Below are 26,062 nucleotides of genomic sequence, written 5' to 3' on the forward strand. Positions count from 1 at the left end.
TGTGAGGAAGAACCGTCAGCGTGTGTCACGATTTGCAGCAGCAATGGAACATGGACACAGCCTCTCTCTAGCACCTTTTCAGGAAGCCCATGCATTGTCCCTTTCTTCCAGCTGACAAAATCCTCTGAGGCTTATGGCATGTAGGCGCTTTGAGTAAAACCATTGCTACAGCTTCACTTTCATCCACCGGTATTGGAAAAGGAAGGTGCAAACTCTACCCAATGATGATGCCATTCATGGGCTTAGCAAACTGGGACCCCTTCTCTGGAGGCACATATCAGCCCTTTTTCTAACTTGCCAATCCATGTCTCCTGCAACCCATTTTTTCTAGCCTTTCCTTTACCTGAAGGAGATGACTCTGCCGTGTCTACCAGACTCAGGCTATCTAGACAAGACCCACCATGAAGGCTGCAGGAACTGAGTAGCTGTCAGGAAGCGCTGAGCTTTCTTGTGAGGACCAAGCTAGGATCTTGGAAGTTCTAAGATAAGATTATGTTGAAGCTTAGGCTGAAAAGTATGAACCACAGACAGAAAGGAGGTCTGTTTCAGTTCACCTTGCAGAGTCTAAGCTGGTCCCCAGGCCATTTGCTTCGTCTTTGAAGAAATGAACAATGCCAAGTATTTACATTTCCAAAGCAGCTCCAGATATATCACCCCAGGGCTTCTTCCTATAAAGACTTTAAAGGCTTTGAGGCTTTTTATCTCTATAGTCAATCGTACCAAAGTCAATTAGTCTCGCACACTACTTTTTATTGATTTATTAATTACTCTTTGTTTTATGTGTATGTGTGGGTGCCTACGTGAATGCATATGCACCACCTGTATGTGTGCAGGTGATCTCAGAAGCCAAGGGAGCAGTGGGCTCCCTAGTACCGCAGTCACAGATGCTCATAAACCATCTAATGTGCTAGAAACCAAACTCGGGTTCTCTGGAAGGGCAGCAGAGTGCTTTGAACCACCGAGCTACATATCCAGCTCCATTCTCAAGCACTTTTTTAAAAAGTAAGCACTGAAGATGACAGGTGACCCTGAGTGTGTCCAAGCAAGCACAGAGCTCAGGACTACGTGGATTTGGTTTGAAAATGATGGCAGGTAAAGAGCCTAGGCCTTTCTCAGCCAGAGGTTCCCTTTCTGATGACAGTGCCTCTTTATTTTCAGCCCATTTTTGAGAGAATTAAGAAACCCAGAAGATAACGACAAACCAATGATACCACCCCTGTTTCAAGGCTTCTATTAAAACACACACGGGTCCATGAGCAGATGTAGGTCCTTAGTGGAGATGTTTCACAGTCACTGTCACGAAAAGGGGCATGTGTCACCTGCCCCAGAACGAAGAATGTTGACCGGGAAATGGAATTCTATCTCTGCAAGTTTCTGGTTTATCTATTCTTGCAAGTTTCTGGGTCTCTCTTATAGGCCACGGAAGGCTATAAGTATTAAGAAAGCGATCCTAAAGAACCTAGTTCAGTACTTGCCACTCTAGACAGTCACGGCAAGTTGAACTTTAATTGTTGGGGTACTGGTAGAATACCCAGTTCTTAACCCTGGGACACGTGAGTAAGGCATTAAGTTCTCTGACTTTCAGCTGGTACCTGGGGGTCTGACTTGCTTCCAGCTGTTACTGCAGAATCTGTCAACATGGCCTCTCCCTCATACTCATTGTTTAAGATTTTGTATCATTTTACTGCTCAGAGCCTTTCACAGCTTTCAGCATGTACAATGTCTTTTGTGATTTCACAGCAGGAAGAGCCTGTCTCTTCCCAGAAACTAGGATGCTTCCTCTTTTTGAAAATGAGAATTATGCAATTTATCATGCATTCTTTTTTTGTCTTGGCTGCCAGGAAGCTCAGAGGAAAATTGTGTACTCAATCATCACCAGCAAATTGTTTCTGGGTTCCTATACTTTGTTCCTTATTTTTACTTATAATTCTTTTTTTTTTTAAACAAACACTTTCTTCTGTGTTTCCTGTTGATAGAGGTATTGACAATATTTGGAAAGCGATGCAGTTCAAATAAGCAAATAAAACTCTAAAGTATACACAAAAGATCAATATTTTGAGCATTACCTGTTTCATTTGGTCAAAGAAAAATGGCCATGGGGAAACTGAGGCTCAATAAGTTAGGAGCTCTTTTACCAGAGCAGAGAAAAGCAGGACAACTCATACGGACAGAGTTGAAGCGAAAGGGAGGAAGCAGTAATTACGTCAAACGGTGCCAGTGCCTGCCGTTCTCTGGCTGCAACCTATCATTTCTTAATTATATCCTGTGTGTGTTTTGCAAGTTGTACACTTCTGTCAAGAGGACAGACAGCCTCAGACAGGGGAGGGACCACAGCCGCCCATGCATCCGAACATACCTGCACAGATGTAAAGTCCCCAGAGGCACAGGCACCCAGAATAGCAGCACCCACGAGGACAGACTCCACCTCTTGTGACAGGACCACAGGCATGCCTGCACAGGACAAAGTCACACCCTGGTTAGTGAGCAGGACCAGGGGTGTGGGAAGCCATCAAGAACCTCCAGAAGCAAAACACCTGATGTCAAAGCAGCAATACTTTTATCTCCCTTATGTCCTCAGTGTTTTTGAATAGTGGCTTCCAGGGGATTTCTCTGCCTTGTGCCTCCTGGTGCATCGGCCAAGAGCTTCGGCCAAGAGCTTCAAGGTAGCCAGCATCACATCTATCAACTCGTGAGACCTTGACACCCAGGTCTCTGCCTTCTGGCAGCTCTATTTGGTATTATTTAGGTTCATCCCTCTACTCTATTACATGCTTTGTTGGGCCCAGTAGAGGCTGAAACGGAACAGACTGTGCCCTGTTATTCAAGTCTCTGATGCAATGACAGGTACGGGCATGGGAAGGCTGGTTCTCTAGTTCACATGTGCACATCACCAGGGCTTCTTACCTCCCCAAGAAGTCATAGTCCTTGGACAGTCTGACACAACCCTCTTCTAGCTTCTCTTTTCCTCCCACCACATGGACCTATCTCTCTTGCATCTACTTGAGTAGGTTTTAGGGCCCTTCCAGATACCCATGCCTTTCTCCATGGTGCACACACAAACTGAGTCTTTCTTGGTCATTGCATTTAAAACAGTGAGGCATCTTCAACACTGCTCACTGGCCCCTGGATTTCCCCCTTCACTTTTCTACATGGATTTTTCTTCTTAGGCTGTCTTATCCTTTGTCCGGTAAAACAGACACTATACAAGCCTAGGCCAGTAGTTCTCAACCTTCCTAATGCTGCGACCCTTTAATACAGTTCCTCGAGCTATGGTGACCTCTAATCATTGCAGCTTCATAACTATAATTTTGCTACTGTTATGAATCATAATGTAAACATTTTTTTTGGAGATAGAGGGTTATCAAAGGGGTCATGACCACAGGTTGAGAACCTCTGGACATTCTGTCTACTACCATGTCTCTGACATTTAGAGCAGGACCCAGATCACGGTAACTAAAGGATGCAAGAATGGGTCTCTGGGCCACAGTGGACATGAGACTGAAACGGGCATCTGAAGGTAGGCAGAGCAAAAAGGAAGCCAGGTACAGGACAAGTCCCCAAGGTTGACCGTCCATCTGGAACCAGTGTTCTGGATCTTAAGATGATTTACACATCAACGTTTTCACTGACTTCATGGTGGGATCCTAAGCTAGGGTCCCCACCTCTCTGCTCTTTGGTTTCCTTATCTGAAAGATTAGGTTAAAATTCCCTCTACTTTCACAGGATTTTCTCTTGATTTTCTAGCCAAGAGATGATAGTAAATGCCACAGAAGAAAGTTCGATGGCAGAAAGTTTCTGGTAGACAAAGGCTGCAGCTCTCTTCCTGCTTCTCCCAGGGAGGCATACTTGTTAGCATACCTACCTCCCCAGGTCAGGTCAGCTTCCCCCATCCCCCTCCTACAGTCTGGAGGCAGAATCCCGCAGACAGCTCAGAGGACTTGAAGAATTAGAACAGCAGGCCGGCAGCCTCTGGCTGTGCCACTAAGCCATCAGGTGGTGTGACTGCTCTGGGAGAAGCTCAGGCCTGGCTTCTTCCCTGCTTCCTTTCCTCTGGAGTCCCTCACAATCGCTGTAACTCTTTCAGCCCCGGTTATCTCAGGTTCCAAACAGGGACAGGATCTACTGCACAGGTGTACTGTGTGAGTTAGTGACAGACCCTCAGATGGCACGTACTTATTTCCTGGTCTGTGTGCAGCCCTGCAGACATGGTGGCTGCAATTGTTAGACGCAGCATTGATGGCAAGTAAAGGGTTCTGTCTGGATTTCATGGGAGCTGGAGCTTAGGGCCGTGGTGAAAGAAAAGGACAGGTCTCATCAGCCGTCCTGAGGGGACAAAACAGTACTGGCGGCTCAGCTGGAGAGCATACTTCATGTCTGTGTGACTCTGATGCCACCCAGGCCTCCTACCGACCTACAACTTTTTTAGAATATAGCCTTCCGAGCAACCTTTATCTTCAGCTCTTCTGCAACAGACCCATGACTTGTCTATTTTTGAGTGGAAACGAAGGACTCCTATGCTGCTTCCTTGGACAGTAGAGGTAGGAACCCCTCATTAGCTCTCAGGTTATAGTTCAGCAAACATACTTTGGAGCTGGACTGCGAGAGTGTGACTTCTGGCTTCCGTGTTGACACAGCTGTGCAATATTAGACAGGTTATTAGACAAGCGCCTCCCTTTGCTCATCCGCAAACTGCCCTCTGGCTAAGTCTGGACTAAGCTCCTATCTCAGGCTGGAGGTTCCAGATCCTCACACTTAAGCCTAGAGAAAGAAAATAGGTTAGCAGCTGTAGGAGTCTCCCTGGTTGCCTAGGTTCCCTATACCTCTGTAAACAAACCCTTTATTCAAGTTGGCAAGGCTTCCCTTCCCTGCCAGGCCCTCTGGTCTGTACTCTCCTCTCCTACACAATGGTCAGAAGACTACAGAGGCTTCCCCTGGTTGGTAATGGACCTCGTGATGCCATCCTGTCCTTTGCATTCTGAAGCCAAGTTTAGCACTTGACAGCCTGGGTACCCAGGGAGTGCTTATGAGTGAAAAAAAAAAAAAGAATGAACTAACGGTGAGATAGGAAGAAGGAGACGCTAGAGAAACTGCCAGCACTGAAGAGGCACAATTTCGAAGATGGGACATTTAGTCACAAGTCTGCAGAAGACCTACAGTTACTTAGTACATACAAACATTTTTTTCTTTCTTTTTGAAATCATAGTTAAGCCAATGGCCAGGGTACAGGAAGTGCTTGCATGCCCGTGTCATTTCCCTAGCTGGTGCAGTCCATATTCCTTGATGGTACGAGGCCTGCTTTTCCTAACCTGGACAAAACTGATTATAAAGTTTTAAGCTGTCTTTTTCTGCACCATGTCCTCTCCTTTTGGGCATGGGGCTACCTAGAGGGGAAGAATTAACGCAACAGGCTGGGATCACTCACTGGAAACTAAGCAAGAGCCTGGAACTCCAACTCCTGAGCATCCAATCTTCAGAATGATCTCCATGAGGGAGATAACAACATTGCTGGGTTTTTGGAAGAGGGACTCCAGGCTCCCACAATTAGAGCGCTTTCTCCCGGGTCAGACAGCGGGCCTGCAGCTCTTTCCACTACTCTGCTCTGCATTTTCTCACCCATGTTTCTTGAAAATTTCATACCAGACTTGTGCCTTGTTCTAAATTGTTCTGAACAGGGAAAGTGGAGACTTTCCAGGGCTTGAGGATACCAAGGACCTCCTCACCTTTCCGTCAGCCTCTCTTTACAGGACAGATTCCAATGCTCTCTTTTCTCTGAGCCCTGGGTGAAGGCAGGAAGAGGGAGGCTTTGCCTGGAATGTGAGCTATTTTATCGGATGCATTAATGAGTTTAACAGAAGCCGAAGCATTTGGAGGCAGATGCACTTTGCCATCCTTTGTCACTCATGAGTAGAGGAATTTTCGGCAAAGAAAAGGTCTCTTTGTCTACAACTGGAACCGGCCAGTAGTTAGAGACAAAGGGTCCAATTGCAATCTGAACCCAAACAACCATCAACAGCCTCCCATTCACCAGCTCAGAGGACAGAGTTCCCAGTGCAGAGCTTGTGGCGATGTGGTTTTCCCTGGCTTTTTACTCTTAGGGACACAGGACTAGAGGATGACACATTTTCACAAAGGATGGAGCTTTCGTACCCAGGCTGTGCCCAGGTCATATCTGGCTACCCTGCTCAGCTACCCTTTTTCCCATTCCCTGGACTAAAGCTGCTTTCTAGCCTCCTGTCTCCATCCAGGCGGGATGGAGGCTTTGGCTAACTGCAGGCTGAACAGTTGAGAAATCACAGCACACCGCAGATCTGTGCCTTATCTGAACCACCCAGCCAATCCGGCTTGCGTTTCTGTCTACTTCACTCTTCATGGTTCACTTCGGGCAGGTTTTACAAACCTTGGAAGAGGGCAGGCATCATCGAAGAGTAATAAAGGGAAGGTCCAGAAACCCGGGTCAACAGGAGAATCACAATCTGGTTCTGTTTCTACCTGATTGCCTGATTTAGGGAAGCCAATTGAACTTACTCCCCTGTCCTCCGTTTGCTAGGTTGCATTGCAGTCTACTTTCTAATTCAGCAGTTAGGGGGAGTGATTGAAGTGTGATTCCCACCAACACGCTAGGCACTTGGCTAAGGCAAGCAAAGTCCATGCTTTCCAACATCCTAGCTCTACTCTTAATACTACATGCTGTCTGGAGCCTCAGCCTACCCATTCCTAAGGTAGACACAGTACTCTATCCAGTTTCATCTATCTGATGTGCACGGATCAAATAAGCCTGTCTCCTGGATAAAGATCATGTATGTAGGAATCTGCACGGCCTGGAGCAGAAAAGGAGATCTGATGAGATAGTTTGAGCCCAGACACCAACTTCCTTGCTGTGTAAAGAACACAGTGGTTGGGGTCATGAGGAATGGAGGCCAGGGTAAGGTGAGCTCACGTCAGGCATGAGGGGAGGCTCCAGACAATGCCCATGCTCCCCCTTTTCCCTCCCCATGTTCTATGCTTGTACTTGGTACCTAAGTACCCAGCAATAGGAACTGGAAGAAGAGCTAGTCCCCAGGAGACACTTGGGAAGAAGATGAGAACGGTGAGGGTATTGGCTCAGATAAATGGGAGTCTAGATCAGCATGTGTGCACTGGCAGGTGTCCTCAGAGATCCTTTCCTAGAACCCTAGGCTCTTCTCAGATACCAGTCTACCACTATCCCCAACCTCCATGCCTACAAGATACACAGTGTATGACTTTAAGATGAGAACCCTGATTCTTAGGCATTGAGAAGAAATCTCAGCGTCTGGGGCCCTTGCTCTGTACTGCACAGTCAAAAACTGAGTGAAGTTCCCTCTACGTTTTTCTCACCCAGGACTCTTGTCACACTGTATTTATTGTGTCTGCGAGCTGTTTGCCTTTCTGGGAAGACCTTGGGCTATGCAGAGCCAAGGTCATGCTTTATTTATTTCTATATCTTCAACATTCCTCACAAGGCTCAGTTCAGAAGCACTCAACAAAGATGGGTATATGCTCAAATTAAGATCTATCCTTGCCAGCCTTGGTGTTCCATTCAGTAACTGGATATACCCGGGAGTCATTTTCTCCATCATGAAGACACAGGTTTGAGTCACCTCCAATGGCCTCCTGTCCTCAGCCTGCCTTTAAGCTGCCACACCCATTTGTTGACCACCCAAAGACGGTGTAGGTACAGTCCCCACTCCCACCCCATGAGGCTTACCAGTAATGTCAGCATGCATCTGCACAAAAAGGGGATTCTTGCTTAGGCCTCCACATAAGAAGAGGGTACTGAGAGAGTGTCCCGCTGCCTGCATGGCCTCAATGATGAAACGAGTCCCAAACTGAAAGGAGAAAGCAGAGAAAAACATTAGCATGGCAGTGGAAACAAGTGATCGGGGACACTCGTACTTGGCATGACCTTGGCTTGGCACCCAGAGCTCTGTATGTCCAGAGAGTTGGGCCTTGGAGATAATGTCGCCTGTAGTTGCATAGCTGGTTCATACGGGGAATTCTACCCTGGAACCGACTGACTCCCAACCCCTGCATTCACCATTTGCTTCTCTCAGGAGTAACACAACACTGAGAAAAACAGGGTGTTTGCACAGTTGATTTCTTTACTTTTTATTTCATTTTTGTTGGGCCAAAATTATCTCAGGGCCTGTACCTTGAGGCCTGTAGGACAGAGAAAAGCCTGGCTCGAGTTTGAGGGAACCGAGTGAGGATGAGATGGAAAAAACTAGGTAGACACCCCTCCAGCTAGAGGGAGGGCTTGGCTGTTTCTCATTGGCTGGAGGTACCCCCACATCATATGATGTCACTTAACCTATATAAGCTGATGCTCACAGTAATAAACTGAGTTCCTGCTTTGACCTGACTCCCTATCACGTCTGATTGTCCTGAGTTGTGGGACTGTGGATCTGATTGTCCTGAGTGGTGGGGCTGCTGAACGGGCAGATAGCGCACTCACCTTTCCCTGGGGAATAAGGCTATGGAGGCCTAGCAATTACATCACTCACCCTTCAAACTTTCTGATATATCCCTCCTGTCTTCTTTCAAATTCATAGTCTCTTTTTTCATTAATTGTTGTGACATGTATATATATATCCTTTATATATATATATATATATATATATATATATATATATGCATATTGTTTTCAGGGCTGATGATTTAGTATTGAATGACTAGTTGATGTGCTCTTCCCTGGGGAAGACTTCTTCTATTGCTCCCACAATGCCTTAGCTGCTTGTAGTTCTTTGTGTAGGTTTGAGGCCTTGTGGGCTTGCCTGATCCACTCCGGCTGTCTACTGTTGTCCTTCTTCAGCTCACATTTGGGCAGCCAGTCATGTGGATGAGACTTTATCCGTGTAACTTCTGACATTCCTAGGAGACAGGGCCTATTTAAAAAAGGCAGATTTACTCTTCGCTAGCCAAAGGCTTTGCATCTTTCCCTAGTGCTGTTGCTTGAGAGTTTGTTGTTGTTTTATTGGTTTTGTCGTTGCATTGTTTTTGTTGTTTTTTTGGTGTGTGTGTGTGTGTGTGTATAGAGAGACTTTTCTAAGGGAAGTATCTTCAGTTCCAGTTTCATGAAGGAATACTGCCCCGTGGGTCACTGACTGAGGACCTCAGAGAGGCGCTGCAATGAGCCTATTGGTAGCACCTCACAGAGGGTCAGAGCCACAGTTAATACAATGCATGTAAATGAGCCCTGCTGGGTGAGGGTCTAGGTAAAAAGAGTCCCATGAAAAGAAGTAAAAGGTATGGCCTGAGACATGGCGCGTGACACAGCAGCATGTCCCTCCCAGCCCCACAGCTGCAGGCTCACTGAATCTCTCACAAAAGGGCTCCTCTAGCTGTGAGGCTCACCAAGGCTCTCTGCGGAGCCCGTCAACGTCATCTCTCACGTCAAGACAAACTAGCGACCTGAAGATCCGGTCACCCCACTTGGACCACGTGATCTGCCGTCTATGACTGGGGTCACTGAGAAGCACAGGACTGGGAAGGAAAAGCAAGGACCTCAACAAGAGGCACTCCCTTCAGCGCTGACAGCCTGTCTCCCACCCCCCACTCTGGCAGCCCTTTGCAGGGCCTTCTCTTCAGTGTCCCAGACTTCCCTGTCTGCCGATCCACCCTCTTGAAATGCCCACCAAAGGGCTTTGTGCGCAAAGGCTTCTGTGCTCACCTTTCTGGAAAAAATGTTTGCAAGGAGAAATTTAAATTAAAATTAGGCGATTCCAAGTGGACACAGAACCAAATGCAAATCGAGAGACTTCAAATGCAAAATAGTACTTTTTAAGGGTCTATTCTGACAGACAGAGGAGCTGTGGAAGAACCCAAGTGGCTGACAGGTCTTTCAAAGAAGCCATGCAAGAGAGAGTTTCACTGCATGGAGGGGTTTCCCATCGGCTCGCGCTAACTTTCTTCTCTATAATTCATTCTCTTGCTACAGAGGGCCAAGCATGGATATTCATACAGAGGAACTGTCTGACTTACCAATAACAAATAGGTGCTATGGCGATATTCAGGAAGAAGGAAACAATTTGTTTCCCAAGCTGAACATTATGGGAAAATATCTGTCATCAAAATGCTTCATTAAAATGCACATTTTTGCCTCGAAAATCAGTACACTCAGACACTTTTTCAAACAGATGGAACCCCTCCCAAATTAAATTGACTCTACAGTAAAGCTTTATCAGGAAATCTGTCTTAAAATGTCTTCACTGCATGGAATTATAAAGGTCATTAAGACAATAGACAGAAAAAATAGGATCGCTTTAAATGTATGTATGGCCCATTAAATATAAGATTGATTTCCCAAATGCGTGTTACTTGAGAAAACATAGCTGTCTCTTCCCCCCTCCTCTCCTGCATGCATTATTAAGTTTAATCTTTTTGCATTCCTGAGCTTCCTGCTGCAATGCTCTTACCAGGAAAAGTAGCCTGTGGAAAAAAAAATTCAGGCCAAAATGAAAGATGGCTTCTAATATGTGTTAAGTAAAAGGTGCTCTGGGAATGTCTGAAAACTTATTTCACTCGTGTAGTATTATGAAAAGATCAAAGGAAAACACATCGTGACAGAGTGGAGAGAGCGGGAGCTGGGATTGCGATGGACACGGGTTCCCATTACAACCAGTGTGCACTAGCTCCTGAGACCCTGGCAAACAGCCTGCCCTCATCTCACATGTAAAGACGAGCCCCGTGGTGTACAGGGCTGCAGTCTTAAAGCCTGCACAGGCAAGGCACTCCGGTGCCAGGCACAGAGTTGGAGGTCCCCTGAAGGGTCACAGTCCTTACCACTATGGGGTAATGGCCTTGACCTTTCTCCTCTTTAGCTTTGTCTTTCATGTCCACCTCTTAGATTTGCTCACAAGGTGTGAGCATCATGAATCTCTGTTTCCAGAACTGTTCATTTCAAAGGAAGTGACTGGGCCAATTGCAAGCCCTTTCATACAAGGACATTCATAAGTCAAACATTAAAACAGCCTTGATACTTCAATGTTTTATTTTATAAACTGTGTCTGATCATCATTGCTCTGGCATATATAAACTACATGGCAATGAACAAGCTAATTTGCTGCACTAAGGCTTGGGATGCTAGTCAGTGGACTGAGGAACATAATATCAATATGTGGTTAAATCAGGTAATGGCATAAAATATTTAGTTCATATAGATGCATATACATATGTATATATAGGTATGTGTGTATGTGTGTGTATGTATATCTCACAAATATCTCCAAATTCTATTCTGAATTAGTAGTATCATGAAAATCTTCTTAGTTTCAAAACACGATTACTGCATGTCTTTACTAAAGACATGTCTTTTCTCCATTTTGACAGATGTCAGAATTGTCTGGGTTTTTTCCTGCTTCTTTGTTTGTTTGTTGTAGCATCTATGTAGAAAGCAGTTTGGTTGGTTTCACTGAACTGGTCCAGGTCTAAGTCAAGAGGGAAGTTGCATAAGGGAGAAACAGTCTGGTCTATAGTCTACAGGAACTATGTAACTGAATGGGCAGGCTCCATATTCCTTTGCAATGGCTCTGCAGAAGGGGCCATACTGTGGTGACTGGGGGCTCTGTTCTGTAGACCTAACACATGGCTCGTGGGTAAGTATGAGTACTAACATAGTCCTTCTGCTGGTTATATGGGTAAATATGCATGCATGTATTAAAAATAGTAAGACTATAAAAAACAGCTTTCAGGAGAAAAAATAACTAGTGAATATTGTTTATGTCTATACAGCTGTAACAAGCAAATTGCAATTTTGTTTAGATGAAGACACATTTCTGAGCCTGAGTAGGGTGCTCACCTCACATGGTAAGGCTCTGGATTCAATCCCTAACATCACTAGCAATCATGAAAATAACAAATAATAAAAATAAAAATTATGCTGGCCTTCCAGAAGATGTGAGTTCAATTCCCAGCATCCACATTTAGCAGCTCACAACCACCTTTCACTATAGTTTCTAAGTACAATGCCTTCTCCTGGCAGCCCCATTCATAGACATATACACATCCACACACGTATACCTAAATAACAATGAACCATGGGTTTAATGCTGATCATAACTTAGTAAGCTGAGTTTTCCTTTCTGGGGGTTTTCTTTCTCTTCCTAAAATTAACAAAAGCACCTTCTCTAAGATGCTAAAAGCCATGACCTACTTCCCCAAATGCACTTTCTAATAGAGGTGCACGTGCCAACTTTTGTATGACGTCAGGGCTTAGAAGCTGCTTGCAGCCCACCGGTGGAGCGCCGCTGCACAAGAAGCTTCCTTAGCAATGTCTGAGCTTCAAGGGTTTGGTCTAAGTTTTGGACCTCACTTTAAGAGCCTCTCACGCTTCAGAATAAGTTCTCCCTTCTTTCCTTAATCATTTTAACCACCTGTAACTACCCCAAACCAAACCAAAAGTTTCTGGGGAGGCTTACTATTTAAAGAACCTTAGAAAGAACTCTTTGGTAAAGCGAACAGTATTATGGGTTGTACAAAAGCAAACACTGCTGAGAGCAGTTTCCCGCTGCGCATGTACTTGGAATCTGCCTCTTTGCTTATACTGACTTTAGAAGGCAAATGACAAACACGATGCTCAAGGGTTTTCCTGTGGCTTTCATTTCAGTCAGTTACATAAAGGCAGATGAGAACCTTTGTCATCAACACTGTCTGGATAGGCAAATATCTCTCTGCGGCAAGTGCTCTTCTAATTGAGAAATGGCCCCAAAAGCATTATGGAGCATCTCAGAGATCGGTGGGGCAGAACATATTGAGAGCACAAAGGTTTTAATTGTTAGTTTGTTTTTTGAAATATTACTGAAGTGTCTTACAGCGATGGCTTGAACAGTGGCCAGGTAGCAGATGGCGAGATCATCAAGGTCCTGAGACAGTGTCAACCCAGTGACCTACAGGAAGGAAGAAAAGAGAAGAATGGGGGATCAACAGCAGCCTCCATGGATAGAGATAACTCCCATAGACTATGAGCATGTTCAGACCTTTTTTTTTCCTGGCTGCAACAAGTTCATATGCAGATTCCTTTCTTTGTGAGCTGAACATGAATGCTTACTAAGTTGTTTAAACTTCAAACTTGGGGAAAAAATATTCCTCCCCTACACCAAAAAATTCTTTGTGAACCAAACCAAACCAAAATTTAAAAATAAATAAGTCTCTTGTACGATTAAATTTGATATTTTAACATGAAATTAAATGTGATTAAAATGTTATAAATAAGTATCTTTTGTGGTTCATAAGAAATAAAAATGTGAACAGTTGGCATTTGACTATAAAAAGACCATGTACTCAGCTTCTGTCAGAACTTAGTGTAATAGTACCCAAGGGTTATTCAGGATAAATAATACGTCTCCTACAGATGTTATACCTACTGAGGGATAATTTAGAACCTATGGTTTGCAAGAGAATCCCATTAAAATCAATCAGAACCATATGAGAGGGTCAGCTTCTAGGAGATTCCGGAGATGAATGGATGCTGGCTGTGGATGCAATCAGCTCGTTCATCTCTTTGTGTCAGTGTTCTTTTGGAATCTTTAGAGAGGGTACAGGCTGATATATTTTTCAAGTTTGTGAACATCAATACCTTTGTTCAGTTTAGATAAAAGAGAAACTGATCTATCTGTGTGCACGTGTGTTTGTGTATTATGTGGGTCCCAGGACAACTTTCAGGAGCTGGTTTTCTTCTTTGGCCATGTTGGGTTCAGGTCATCAGACTGAGCAGCCAATGTCTTTATCCAGTGAAGCACCTCTCTGCTTTAGATCATCACGTTATAGAATTAATTTCTGTAATATAGGCTATATGGTGAGAGCAATCTTGAGCTACAGAAACTATAAATACATAGCCCACAACAACACTGAGGTGAGCGGTCTGCCAAGTACCCTTTGCCCCTCTTCCCACCCTTATTTGATGAATCTCTCCAGATTCCTCCTCTGGCTCAGGGCATTCTATTGCAGGGCACAGATGCCATTTGCAGAGCTCTCTTCCTTTCTTTCTCCTTCATTTATTCTCCCAAGCCCTTTAAAGTCTGCCTGCTTTTGTCTTCTCTGCTAATCAGTTCCTTAGTTCAGGCCATGATCCTGGTCTTCCTTCTTGTTGCTATAGCCCACTTCTAATTCTTCTCTACAGTAGAGCTAGTATGATTATTCTTATGTGCAAACCTTATCATGTTAAAGCATAGCACCAGTAAGGGAAACTGAGGCATGGGACTTAAGAACTCAGGTTAGCTTAAACTACCTAGCGAATTCAGTATAACTGGGACTACACAGTAAAGTTGTCTCAAAACAATAAACAAATGTAACAGCATCCTCCATTCCCAGAACACCACCAACCAACCAACCAAAAAAAGTCTGGCCAACTTTTCCTTGTTACCTTGGCACTAGAGAAGGAATGCAGTCTGTGCACACCTTCCTGGCATGGCCCCTGCTCATTCCTCTAGTATCTATTTACTCTTGCTTTCCTCATGAAACATGATATGCTCCTGCTGGCCTGAATCGCACCCACAAAAACTGTTGGCTTTTTCTTGGCTGATAACAGGGTCACCAGGTATGACTATGTCTTTGATGTTAACACACAGGTGCATTGAAAGGTTACAGGACAGACCAGAAAGGAATTCTGGGACCCCTCTTTCCAAACCAATAATGTGAAAGAGTAGACACTATGCTACTGTCTTCTTGAGCTAACGGCAACTCAAAGGTCCTTTTCTTCATCCAAACACCATTCTTTCTTCTAAAATTTGATCATTGCAGAACAATATCTGGACATTTACTGCTTGGCTCCTTAAATACTTGTATGGATGAGAAGAAATTAGTTCTATAGTCTCAAAGAAAAGAGAAGTAAAAAACCATGTCGAGTAACTTACTTGATGTTCCCTAGATCTCCACTCTTGCCCTCCCTTATCCTAGGAGTGTTTCTTATGAGACTGGAATAAAGCAGGTTCCAGGAACTCACAAAAGACCTTGTGTGAAAAAAGATAAGCCATCCCACCTGGCAGGATTAAATACATGCCAGCCTTGCTACAAGCCCCTTCCAGCAAACACACAGGGTGAGCCGCCTACAGCTCAGCACACAGAAGCCTGGGTGATGTTCACTGGTGATGGGTGGGTGCACACTTGCTCATCCCTGGCTCCTCATCTAGCAGGGCAGCTGACTGGACCACTTAGAGCTCCCTTCTGGAGCCAGGTCATTAAGTTGCCTTCTTCTGGACAGCAACCAGAAATGGATCAGGCCATGATCATCTGCATGGCTGACCCACAGGTAGGTTTAAAAGACCAAATCCAGATAATTTGTGATTGGGTGTGACATTTGGGGTTCATTTTGTGTATGATAAGCATTCCCTTATCTATATTCATTGGACAATCTAGTGTTTATGTTATAATATGAATAATGTTGCTGGTTCTGATCTTTCTCAATTACTAACATCCTGAAGACATAAAAAATATGGCATAGTTATATTTATTTTTTTAATATCTAGTAAATATACATAAGAGTTTCCGAAAAGCATTAATGTTTGAACACACTGATTTCACAGTCCTCTCTGTAAATTTCTGGTGCCTCCAGAGAAAAGGGACATTTTTCTTCCAGAAATCAACGGCACTAAACTTTAACTCTAGAGCTTGACAGTAGCTGCAGCAGAAAGGGCCACATGAAAGGCATGAAAGGCGGCTTTGACTCTTCTCCAATGTAAAGCATGGCCATCATTCCGAGAGACAGCATCCTTCTCAGAAAGGAGTTATCAAAGGGGACTATTAAACAGGAGGTGTGAGCTAAGGAGAAGCAGTAAGCGCAGCCCCAGAGCCGGCTTCAGCATTGTCTCACACTAACACTGGGGCTGTGGTGCTGGAGGGAGACCCAATGAGCTTCATTTCTCCCTGACGCAGAGACACTGTTGATCTGGGGTCTTACATCCTTGGCATCTCACCTGACAAGCACACGGGCACCTCAGAGGGCCAGCTGGCCAGTTAGTCCATTTCATTCTGTCAAAGACTGGGGATTTTGCCCTGGTGAAAACAGTTCATGATGGGGCTTTCTACGGAATGTGTGCCACGTGGACCACTCTGAAGAATGAAGAAGCCTTTGAGGGCATTGTGAGATCTCAGTTCCTAGGAATGCTAGAGATGCCCGGGAGGTGTGTGTAGATTTATAACAGCTTCCAAACCAGAACAGGCCCAATGAGCTAGATGGCTCAGCTGAAGGCTGACTGGTCCTTTCAATAAGAGGAAGTTGAAAGGAAGCATAAGTGGAAGGAGCGTGTTTATAAATATGTATGTGCCTATTTTGAATGCTGAGGCGAGACAGTCAAATGTATGGGGAAGCCCCACAGGAGACTTGTGATGACACGCACATTTTATTTCTTTTGGCTCTTGTGTTAAGGGGGAACTATAAGAGAAAAGAACTTACTTAATATATAGAAATGTGTTAAAGTTGCATTTGATGTCCAAAACCATGCCAACAACTACAATGGATCCGTGAACCTTTTAACTTAAAGACACAAAGTAAAGTATTAGCTAAATGTGGTTTTTACCTATAAATTAAGTATACATGAAAAGAAAGATGGTAAGGTTTATAGGAGGACATCTGGGTTTACATTACAGATTCCTTCTAACAGGGTGTAGAGCCTTGTGTGAATTGGAGCCCTTCTGGAATTCATTTTTTCATCTGGAGGACAGGGCTATAATAATACTTAGTATTCTTGAAGACTACAGGAGATTGCATCTGAAATTTCCCTCATTTATTGGTAAGATGTACAGGGTCTATAAAAGCTAGATACTCCTTCAGGTCTTATAGTGCCAGCTATGCATACAAGAAAAATTTATTGGGGGGGGGGCCTTTTCCTTTCAACTATTAACAAATGTTCATTTTCTTTCTTTGGAATTGTATTAAAGTTTTATTCCCCCATGTGACAGAGAAAGGGGTGGATGAAGGTTGGTGGTTGCTGGATATGGAGAACCCAGTGCAGAAGGCAGGTTGTGATCAGTCCCAGCACCAGAGTGCTAAAGATACAGAGCCCTCTAGGAACATGGAGAAGCAATGAGTCCCTAACAAGTACCCAGACATAGCATCATGAGGAATATGTTTGCAAGGACTTGGAGAAACCTTAGACATTACAAATTATCATATGTGTGTGTATTATAAACTGGACAGACAGAAGCTAAAGCCTCATCTTGGACTTGAGCTTCAACATTGCACTATTTGGTCATGGTCCGAATGTGGGTAAATCCCTTCACCATCTGGGCATTCACACTGAATGCAGTTTCCTGGGGATCCTACTCAAGGGTAACTAAACCTTTGATGTGGGCTGACAATTCATACTTTAGCAAGAGCCTAATGCACTAAATTGGAGGGATGGGGGCCCCAAACCTTGGCATTATTAGTTGTAAGTTCATAGGTTCCCCAAATAATTCAAGTAAGTATATCAAGAAAGAACCTTACTCTGGAGCCCGAACTGTATCAAAATCTGAAACTTGAGCTCTTATTACCACAAATAGATGTTTCCACACAACAAACCTGTTTGATGAAAAGATTATTATGCACATTGTATAAAATTACCTTTGAGCTATGCATATAAAGTATTCATGAAACCTAAATGAAGTTCAAGTTGAAACTTGGGTACTATCTTCAAAATATCCCACTAGACACATTTGTATATTCTAAAATTCAAGATCTGTTTCTGGTAAGGACTAGTAGTTTAGTAATAATAGTAATTCAGTTACTGTTTCCTTCTAAGTTGTTAGAGGAGTAAAAATTATATATGTTAGCTATAAAGGTGTTTTAGGAAATATTTCTCTAAGGGTCCCTGATAATTGTCAAAGACAAAGTAGATATCCTAGGTCCTTGGAGCTTGACGAGGGATATCAACACTTAAGGGAATTAAGTGGATGCATTCTAGAATACAACAAGGTTTTCTGAGGAAGGCAGAGTTGGTGAAGGAGATGGGAGAAAGCTCTGGAGAGGATTGTGTGGGGGGAAGAGAGGGACTAAAGAATGGGGACCATTCTCTATTGGTCTAGAGATGCCAGGGAGGACTCAATAACTGTGAGAGTTCAGGCAGACACTTTGCACTACCTAAAACCCATGCAGACTTGGGAAATGAAGATGAATGGGCCAATGCGGTGTGGGAGGAAGAATCAGAAAGATTTCTGTCCTCTGGTTATGCAAACACTAATTTATACTCGGCTATAAAGGGACTTGACAGAAACAATCAGTTACTAGCTTGCTGACCTTAAAGGGGAGTGAGTATCCTGATTTATCACATGGGCGCCAAAAAGCAGAAGAGGAAGGCAGAAGAGCTCATGAAGTGATGGCAAAGAGGAAGACACACTAGCCTGTGACAAGACAAAAAAGAGGAAGGCAATTAATGGGCAGGAGGCAGAAAGAAAAGCCAGGAAAGCTCAAAATATGAGATGGATTTGCCCTGGTCTTGCTGTGTTTGAGGGTATAGGCACAAAGTAATGAACCTAAGAAAGCATCTAGAGCAGTGGCTCTCAACCTTCCTAATGCTGTAACACTTTAATACAGCTCCTCATGTGGTGGTGACCCCTGACCATAACATTTTTGTTGCTATTTCATAACTGTAATTTTTGCTACTGTTTACGAATCATCATGTAAATATCTGTGTTTTCCAATGAACTTTGGGGTTATGACCCACAGGTTGAGAAACACTGATCTAGTGACTGAGCAGGAATCCTGGTTGCTTATAGGGAAACTGCTATCTTAGTCTTACCTATGTTGGAATTAAGTTCAGCAACAATATGATTGGAATGGAAGGCATATTTTCCCCAGAGCTTTCTAGTAGGAGCCTCTGCTTTTGGCCATGTGAAAACTGGAGCAGGGAAACCAGGGACTAGAGGGGCAACTTGGACTTTTGAGCTGTGGAATTGTACGATGGTGCAGTGGGCACACATATTAAAAGGAAAGGATGGGCTCACACTCTTCCAGTGACCTGATTCTAGCACTACCTAACTGAGGTGACACACTTGCTGAGGGTTCGGTGAAAGCCATTTTGGTATGTTCGCAAAGCTGTTCTGTACCAGTACTCTGTCCCCAGCATGCTCCTGTCTAACCCTGTCTCCAGCCACATGTCAACCTGGATCCTATTCTTGGTCGTCAGGCCCTAGTTCTTCCCAGTGTTTCTCTTCTGGACCAATGCAATAGATTCCATATGCTAGCCCATTGCCTGGAAAGGTCCACTCTGGTTATATTTGGTGTTAAGTATACATAGAAAAGAAAAACCAAGTTATAAGCAGTGGTCTCCAACCTGTGGGTTTTGACCCCTTTGGGGCAACGACCCATTCACAGTGGTCATCTAAGACCATGGGAAGGCACAGATATTTACATTAATTACATTAATTTTATGGTTGGGGTCACCACAACATTAACTGTATTAAAGAATCACAGCATTGGGAAGGTTGAGATCCCCTGGTTATAAGAAAGAAAATGGATTCTACGACAAATTGAAAACAGTAGAAAGAGTGAGAAAACACCCAAAGCCTTAATGCTTCAGTTTTACACTACTTTTAAAAATGTGGGAGCCAAAGAGACGGCTCAGTGGTTAAGAGCACTGGCTCCTCCTCTAGACGACCTGGGTTCAGTTCCCAGCATCCACAAGGTACCTCAAATATGTCTGTAACTCTAGTTAGTTTCAGGGGAACCAACACTCTCACACAAACATACATGCAGGCAAACACACCAATGCACATTAGATAGGTAGGTAGGTACAAAGACAGACAGACAGACAGACAGACAGACAGACAAATAGATAAGAATGTTTATGGTATAAATTTGAACTGAATGGGTTCTAATCTTAATTCTACTATTTCCTCCACTGGGTAAATTTGATCACATTGCTTGATCCTCAGTTTCTCTATTTGTTTTGGTTGCCAATATTATCTCAAAGCATTATTGTAAAAAACTGGTAAGGATAAAAATACAGCACCTACCCTAGCACTTGGAGTATCAGGCCCCTGATAAATAGGCCTTATTGAAAAATCGCTACAAATTAATCACTTTAATAGTAGCAGATTATCTAAAAACCAGCTCAGTAATACACAAGATTTGATATTTTTTTGTAAGTAAAAACAAGGTGTAAAAATGTCTGAATAGGACAGTTTTAAACAACAACAAAATTTAGCATCTTTGAGGCTGCCCTTGCAAACTGCTTTGATTGGCTCAGGACCTTCCAGCTTCATCCTCTACTCCTCATCCCAAGAAGACATGAGACCCTGGCTTTTCCCTAGTTCTTGCAAGACAATACAGACATCTAAGTGTTTAATGCAGTGTCTCTGGCTGGGATGGGGCCTCTGCCAAGCCTCCAGGGACTATACAAGCTTTTGTAAAGCTTCTTTCCTGACTCAATAGCCCCTGGGCCAGCACTCAGCTCTCCAGAGTCTGGCAGGGAATAGATGGTACCATACAGTTCATTAGAGAACTAGACTGTAATTTCCTGCTCAGGGTTGTGTAGTATTCCAAATGGAAGCAGAGGAAACACAGTGCAACCAGCAAGGGATGATGTGTGTCTGCTATGCACTCAGGGCCTGTTATGTCTCTCAGTCCATGTACTGCTCTGAATGAGTGTTTCGGCACAATAATTTAAGCAAACACCCTAAATAACCACCATCTGAACAGAAACTATACAATCTGAGCCTAAAAATCAGCCATGTACAGTGAAGAAAAGACTTTCAGAATAACCATTGTGTGGGGTTTAGATTTGCATTCCCTATGTGTGCTTGGGGAACTGTAGTCAAAGATCTAAGGGTAGAGAATACCTATTTCCAGATCCATAGGAAATGCATATCTTGAGACACTCTGAGCATTAACAACTTCTCCATCTGGTTTTATGTCTGAGGACCTCAGTGGCTGTTCTAGTCAGTTCTGGGGCTAAGGTGCAGATCTACAGCTAGTTCAAGGCTCATCAGTCACATATGGAATCCCCCACCAGGAGCCATTAAGCAGGCACTAGTCAGACTCATTTGTTGTGAAGCCAGGGTGTGCTGGCTGTTGGGCAAGCATTTCTCATTTGAAAATGACCATGGAAAGAAGCCCAGGCTACTCCAGCTTCCCTTTGAGCAGACGGTCCTCATACAATAAACCCGACACCGTCACATGCTGATGTATTTTCAAGTTAAGATGCAAATACTGGAACAGTTTCAAAATTTATACTCTCTTCATCTTCACAGTGATGAAAACTGTTCAACCCTCCATTTAAAATAAAAACAAGCACACAATGAAATAGCAAAAACCAACCTCCCAAATGATGAAATCATTCTTTATGATCTTTGGTTCCTTCTGTCTTTGTATGGATGTCACCATTCCCTTTCTTTACTTTTAAAGCAAGCATTGCTTTGCTCTTCCTCACATCTCCATCCTCCTCTTCTTTTGAGTTGGTCGTGAATTCTCTATGTAGCTGAGGGTGACCTAGTATTCCTGATCCTCCTGCCTCCCATTTCCTAGCTCTGGGATTATAGATACATACCACCATGCTTGGCGGAAAGCAAGAATTTCTTTTATTTTATAAGGAGCTATAGGCTCACTAGTTTTAACAAGATTGCTATTGACTAGGCTTCTCTTTCTTTTAGGTAATGATTAAGTCAGCTCTAATATTCTCCTTATCAAATAAAAAGGAGAAAAGGATAAGTATCTTGCTTACCTGCCCCCGGACTCCAGCACCTCTGTTTCAGTAGATCATTGCAGGCTGACTGCACACATCAACAAAGGAAGGAGGAAACAGCCAGCCATGGCATGGGGATAAGTGGTGCCAGAAGGCAAAGAAAATTACGTTTTTGCGCACAATGGGAAGATACCTGCTTCTTGTCCTGCTCTTGCTTGTGAGCATAGGCATTGAAGTAGAAGAGAAACATAACCAGGGCTGAAAAGTGCTTCTGAAACCTGAGCAGTGAGGCTCAGTCACTATGAGGAAGGGGCAGGGCCCAAAGCTTATCTCAAAGACCGCAGTTAGAGTGGAAATGGGAGGATGACAGACAGGTTGGTGACAGACAAGGGCAGCACAGCAAGGAGTAGGCGGAGTATGATCAAACCTAACGTACCAATGTGGACTCCCGTTATCCAGCTCTCAGTGCATGTGACAAAGTCCAACACTGTGCATAAAGTCCCTTATGGGGGCACGTGAATCCCCCAAATCTGGTATTTACACTTCAATTAAAAATTTACCCCTTCTTGACACTCTGGCCTCACTTGCCTAAGAAAGACTCTAATAACTGACCCCAAAGCAATCGCTTGGTGTGGGTGACTGACCTACAGGTAAATAAGCCACTCGCACTGTGCTTTTCTAATAGGCTAAGTTTAAAACACACGTTAAGTCTTACAACAGCTCAGATTTCCTTTCAGTCTTCATTGTTTTTGATGCCAGTTTAGTTTCCATTACTGCAGTTTTAATTGTCTTGTGGTCATAGCCATTTCCCTTTTCTTTCATTGAGTTGTTCCTCCTAAATTACTCTCAAATGCAAATATATATATATACATTTAGTGTGGGTATGGAGATCAGAGGACAAACTGCAAGAGTCAGTTTCTGATGGAGGTGGGTCATCTTTCTATCTGTTGTTTTTATTGGTTGATTAATAAAAAAAACTGCTTGGCCTCTGATAGGATAGAATTAAGATAGGCGGAGTAAACAAAATAGAGTGCTGGGAGAAAGAAGCCGAATCAGGCAGTCGCCATGATTCTCCCACTCCAGACAGATGCAGGTTAAGATCTTTCCTGGTAAGCCAGCTCGTGGTGCTACACAAAATATTAAAAATGGGTTAGATCAATATGTAAGAGCTAGCCAATAAGAGGCCGGAAGTAATGGGCCAGACAATGATTAAAAGAATACAGTTTCCATATAATTATTTTGGGGCATAGGCCATGCGGGCGGCCAGGTGCCGGGGACACAGCCCCGCCGCCCTTATTACAACAAGTTTCTCCTTCCACTGTGTGAGTCCAGGGGGTTGAATTCAGGTTGCCAGGTTTGAGCTTCACTCAGGGAGCCATCTCACCAGCCCCTTTCCTCATCCCCCACCGCTGCCTCTAAGTTTTGACTCTATTTCATGGATACAGATGGTAAGTAATGTGTAAGAGGCCTTTGCTGCATGCTCCAAGTGTCGTTTCTTGTTCCTACTCGTCCATGTTTTCCCTATGGGACTCCCTTAAGGGAGCTACCTGTACAACCTTCCCAGAATATGCTCTGTGTAAGTTATTCGTCACTTCCTATTTACAGACAATTCCTTGTTTAACAGAGTACAAAGACTTTTCTTTGCATGTCTTTGTAGTATTGAGGTAGATCACGACAGCCTGGCACACAGATGGAACTAACCCTTCCTCCAAATTCAACTAACTACCATAGCTCTGCAAAGTAAGAAAAGAGATACGGACAGAAAGAAAGACCAATCCCATCTGTCTATGACTTGTTCATTCTGCTTTTCTTTAACATCAGCAATATGGCAAGGGTAAGGATCCTGTCTAGTTCCTCTTCTACCTGCTCCCAATTATATCAAACACATTGCTAAGTATACTAAAATCACAGCATAGTTTAATTTACTTGGACATTATTATCAGTATTAGATACTTATCATCCGTATAGTCTGAATCAGAAACAACAAATAATTTGCTATTATCATCGTTCATTTGTTACTTTTTCCTGTAGTGAAAAATGACCTCTTTATTATCTTCATGTATTCATATTACTATTAAGTTCATACTCAATACTTATTATGTGCCCAGAGGAAAAACTACAAAAGAACAAACTCCTTGTAGCTCCGATCTTAACAGTATTGTCTTGACAATACCAGTTGCCATTAGCCTGCTACCAAGCACTTCCTCCTGCCCCTTCAGACCTGTTCCACAATACAGGAATTATTGCACCTCGTTGTATTGATAGCAGTGCTTGTCACTCACTAATTAATTAAAATTGTGTGTGTGAGTGTGTGCATGGCATATGCGGTGTGTGCAGGTACCTGCAGAAGCCAAAGGATGACATCAAGCTCGTCTCCTGCTCTATGGCTCTCTGTCTTATTCCTTGACAGAGGCTCACTGAGCCTGCAGCTAGGCTGGTGGAAAGCAGGCACCAGGGCTGTCTCTGTCTCTAGGCCCTGATGTAAGATTCTCCTTTGTATGCTATGAATATGTTTTATTGCCATTGGTTAATAAAGAAAATACAGTTCTGGGGTTGCAGTCTTGTTTATTACCATAATTGATTTAAAAAAAATTGATGCTGTGGATTTCAACTCAGTCTTTAAGCTTTCGGTATTTTATTTTATTGCAAGGAATGTGGACAATAAATGTTTTGGGAATGAAAACCTGAGGTATAGGATTGGCAAATGGATAAAGCAAACAGCCCATAACATGGGCTCTACCTAGCATATGAGTTAGGGAAAAACAGTGCAGATTCAGACAGAAGGATAGACACAATTACAGAAGAATTCTAGGGGTGGGCAGGTTTGTTCTGATTTTATTCAAAACTGAGCTGAAGAGAGGACTTGTCGGGCATTCAGTTAGAACTGCCTTCCTTCCATCTTGTCTAGGTCCTTCTTTATCCTTACACTGTTGTGATGCAGCCTCCTATACTGACAGCTGCTGCATGCTGAGCCCAACCAAGGACAGTTAGAGAGGGAAAGAACTGTTAAGAAACATCAAACGACACAAGAGGTGTGTTTATGGGACAGTAAAACTCTTGCAAAAGCAAGCACACCGGGATTTATGGATATAACCGGGCCTGTGTTTCTCTGTGAAAAGCCCCCTGTGTTAAGTGTGTGCTTACTTATCTAATGCAACGAGATCCCTCAGAACACTCCACTGGCTCCTGGAAGTACTCTGCATCTGACCAAGCAGATTACAATATTCTACCACTGGTAATTCTTAGGTCTTTGGATGCCAGGATTGATTTTCAAAAAACAGATGAAAAAAAATCACACATGAACCGTGATGTCTGTCTGACAAAGTGACCAATGTTGGTAAGGGCAGTGCCACCAGTCTGTGTCACTTTAGAGCCTTGATTGTTTTACCATGGGGCCTGGCTCTGTTTTAGAACAATCTTAGGAACTGGTAAAACAACATCTTGAACATCTTTAACTACTTGGTATCAGGCATTTGTCTCTCTTGTTAACACTTTGATATTCCTTTTACTTGTATAACATGTGCTCCTTCCACCCTATCATTTTTCATGCATTGATTATTAGAAAGCAAAGAATAGCTGTGCCCTCCTCGGGTATTTCTCCTCTGCCTCCATCGCTAGCAAACACAATCTTGTCCAGTTTCTTTGTTTGCCCATGATTGTCTTTTATGAACATAAGTTGATTATGTGGTCAACTACGTAATAAAAGTGAGATTCTGAACTTTAGGGCAACTATTTAAAACAATCTTAACGAACCTACCCACAAACCTTAAGTTCTTGAAGCAAGTAGGCCTGATCACTACTAGCTCTGCCTCCTGAACATGCATGCCATTGCTCACAGCCTCCATTCTCACTGCCCACTTTAACTTTCTTATTCTTCATTTCCTAGACTTGGCATTCAGGGCTTCTGACCTGGCCCCTTAGAATCGAAAGTCACTCCTCATCTCTAGGTTTAACTTGTTTTATCCATCTCCAAGCCTGGCTGTCAATGTTCTCAAGAGCCTGACTTCTGACAGCCACCCGATCCTGCCTGGTTTCTGAAGTGCTACACCCCACTCAGGTGGGTGTGCATTTGCCCATCAAGTTCCTCCTGGGCTCTTTAGGAGAGCTCACAATCTATATATTGAACAGTCTTAAAGTTCCTTAAGAGTTGACTCTATCCCTAAATGTAAGTTACTAATTATATTTTTAAATAATGTTTAATCTGAAACTCTCAAAATCTGCTATAGTCTCTGAATAGCTAGGACTCCTAGACTAGTCAATGAGCAGCTACAACAAGTTTGACTATGGGTGATAATATTTACCAGCGAGGTACCAGGTGGCTGGAGACAGCGATGGTAAAAAGACTACAAAGCAGTGTGACTGTACATATGACATAGGCAGGGCTTTCAGCCCCACCAGGGCACAAAGAGGCAGCAGTAGCTGAACACAGGAAATACTACTTTGAAAGTTGG

At 43.5% G+C, this 26,062-nt stretch overlaps 1 protein-coding gene across 2 annotated transcripts in view; it reads right to left on the reverse strand.

Annotated features, from left to right (window-relative positions):
- Fggy (FGGY carbohydrate kinase domain containing) overlaps nucleotides 1-26,062 on the reverse strand; it is a 369,568-nt gene that overhangs the window by 70,916 nt on the left and 272,590 nt on the right. For both annotated transcript variants that reach the window (XM_057785384.1, XM_057785385.1), the window contains exons 12-14: nucleotides 12,828-12,902; nucleotides 7,727-7,847; nucleotides 2,357-2,451 (exon numbers count right to left, since the gene is read on the reverse strand). In XM_057785384.1, coding sequence (XP_057641367.1) covers nucleotides 2,357-2,451; nucleotides 7,727-7,847; nucleotides 12,828-12,902 — 291 coding nt within the window. The remainder of the gene's footprint in view (nucleotides 1-2,356; nucleotides 2,452-7,726; nucleotides 7,848-12,827; nucleotides 12,903-26,062) is intronic.

The sequence above is a fragment of the Chionomys nivalis genome, chromosome 11 (genome assembly GCF_950005125.1).
Source record: "Chionomys nivalis chromosome 11, mChiNiv1.1, whole genome shotgun sequence".
Taxonomy (NCBI): Eukaryota; Metazoa; Chordata; class Mammalia; order Rodentia; family Cricetidae; genus Chionomys; species Chionomys nivalis.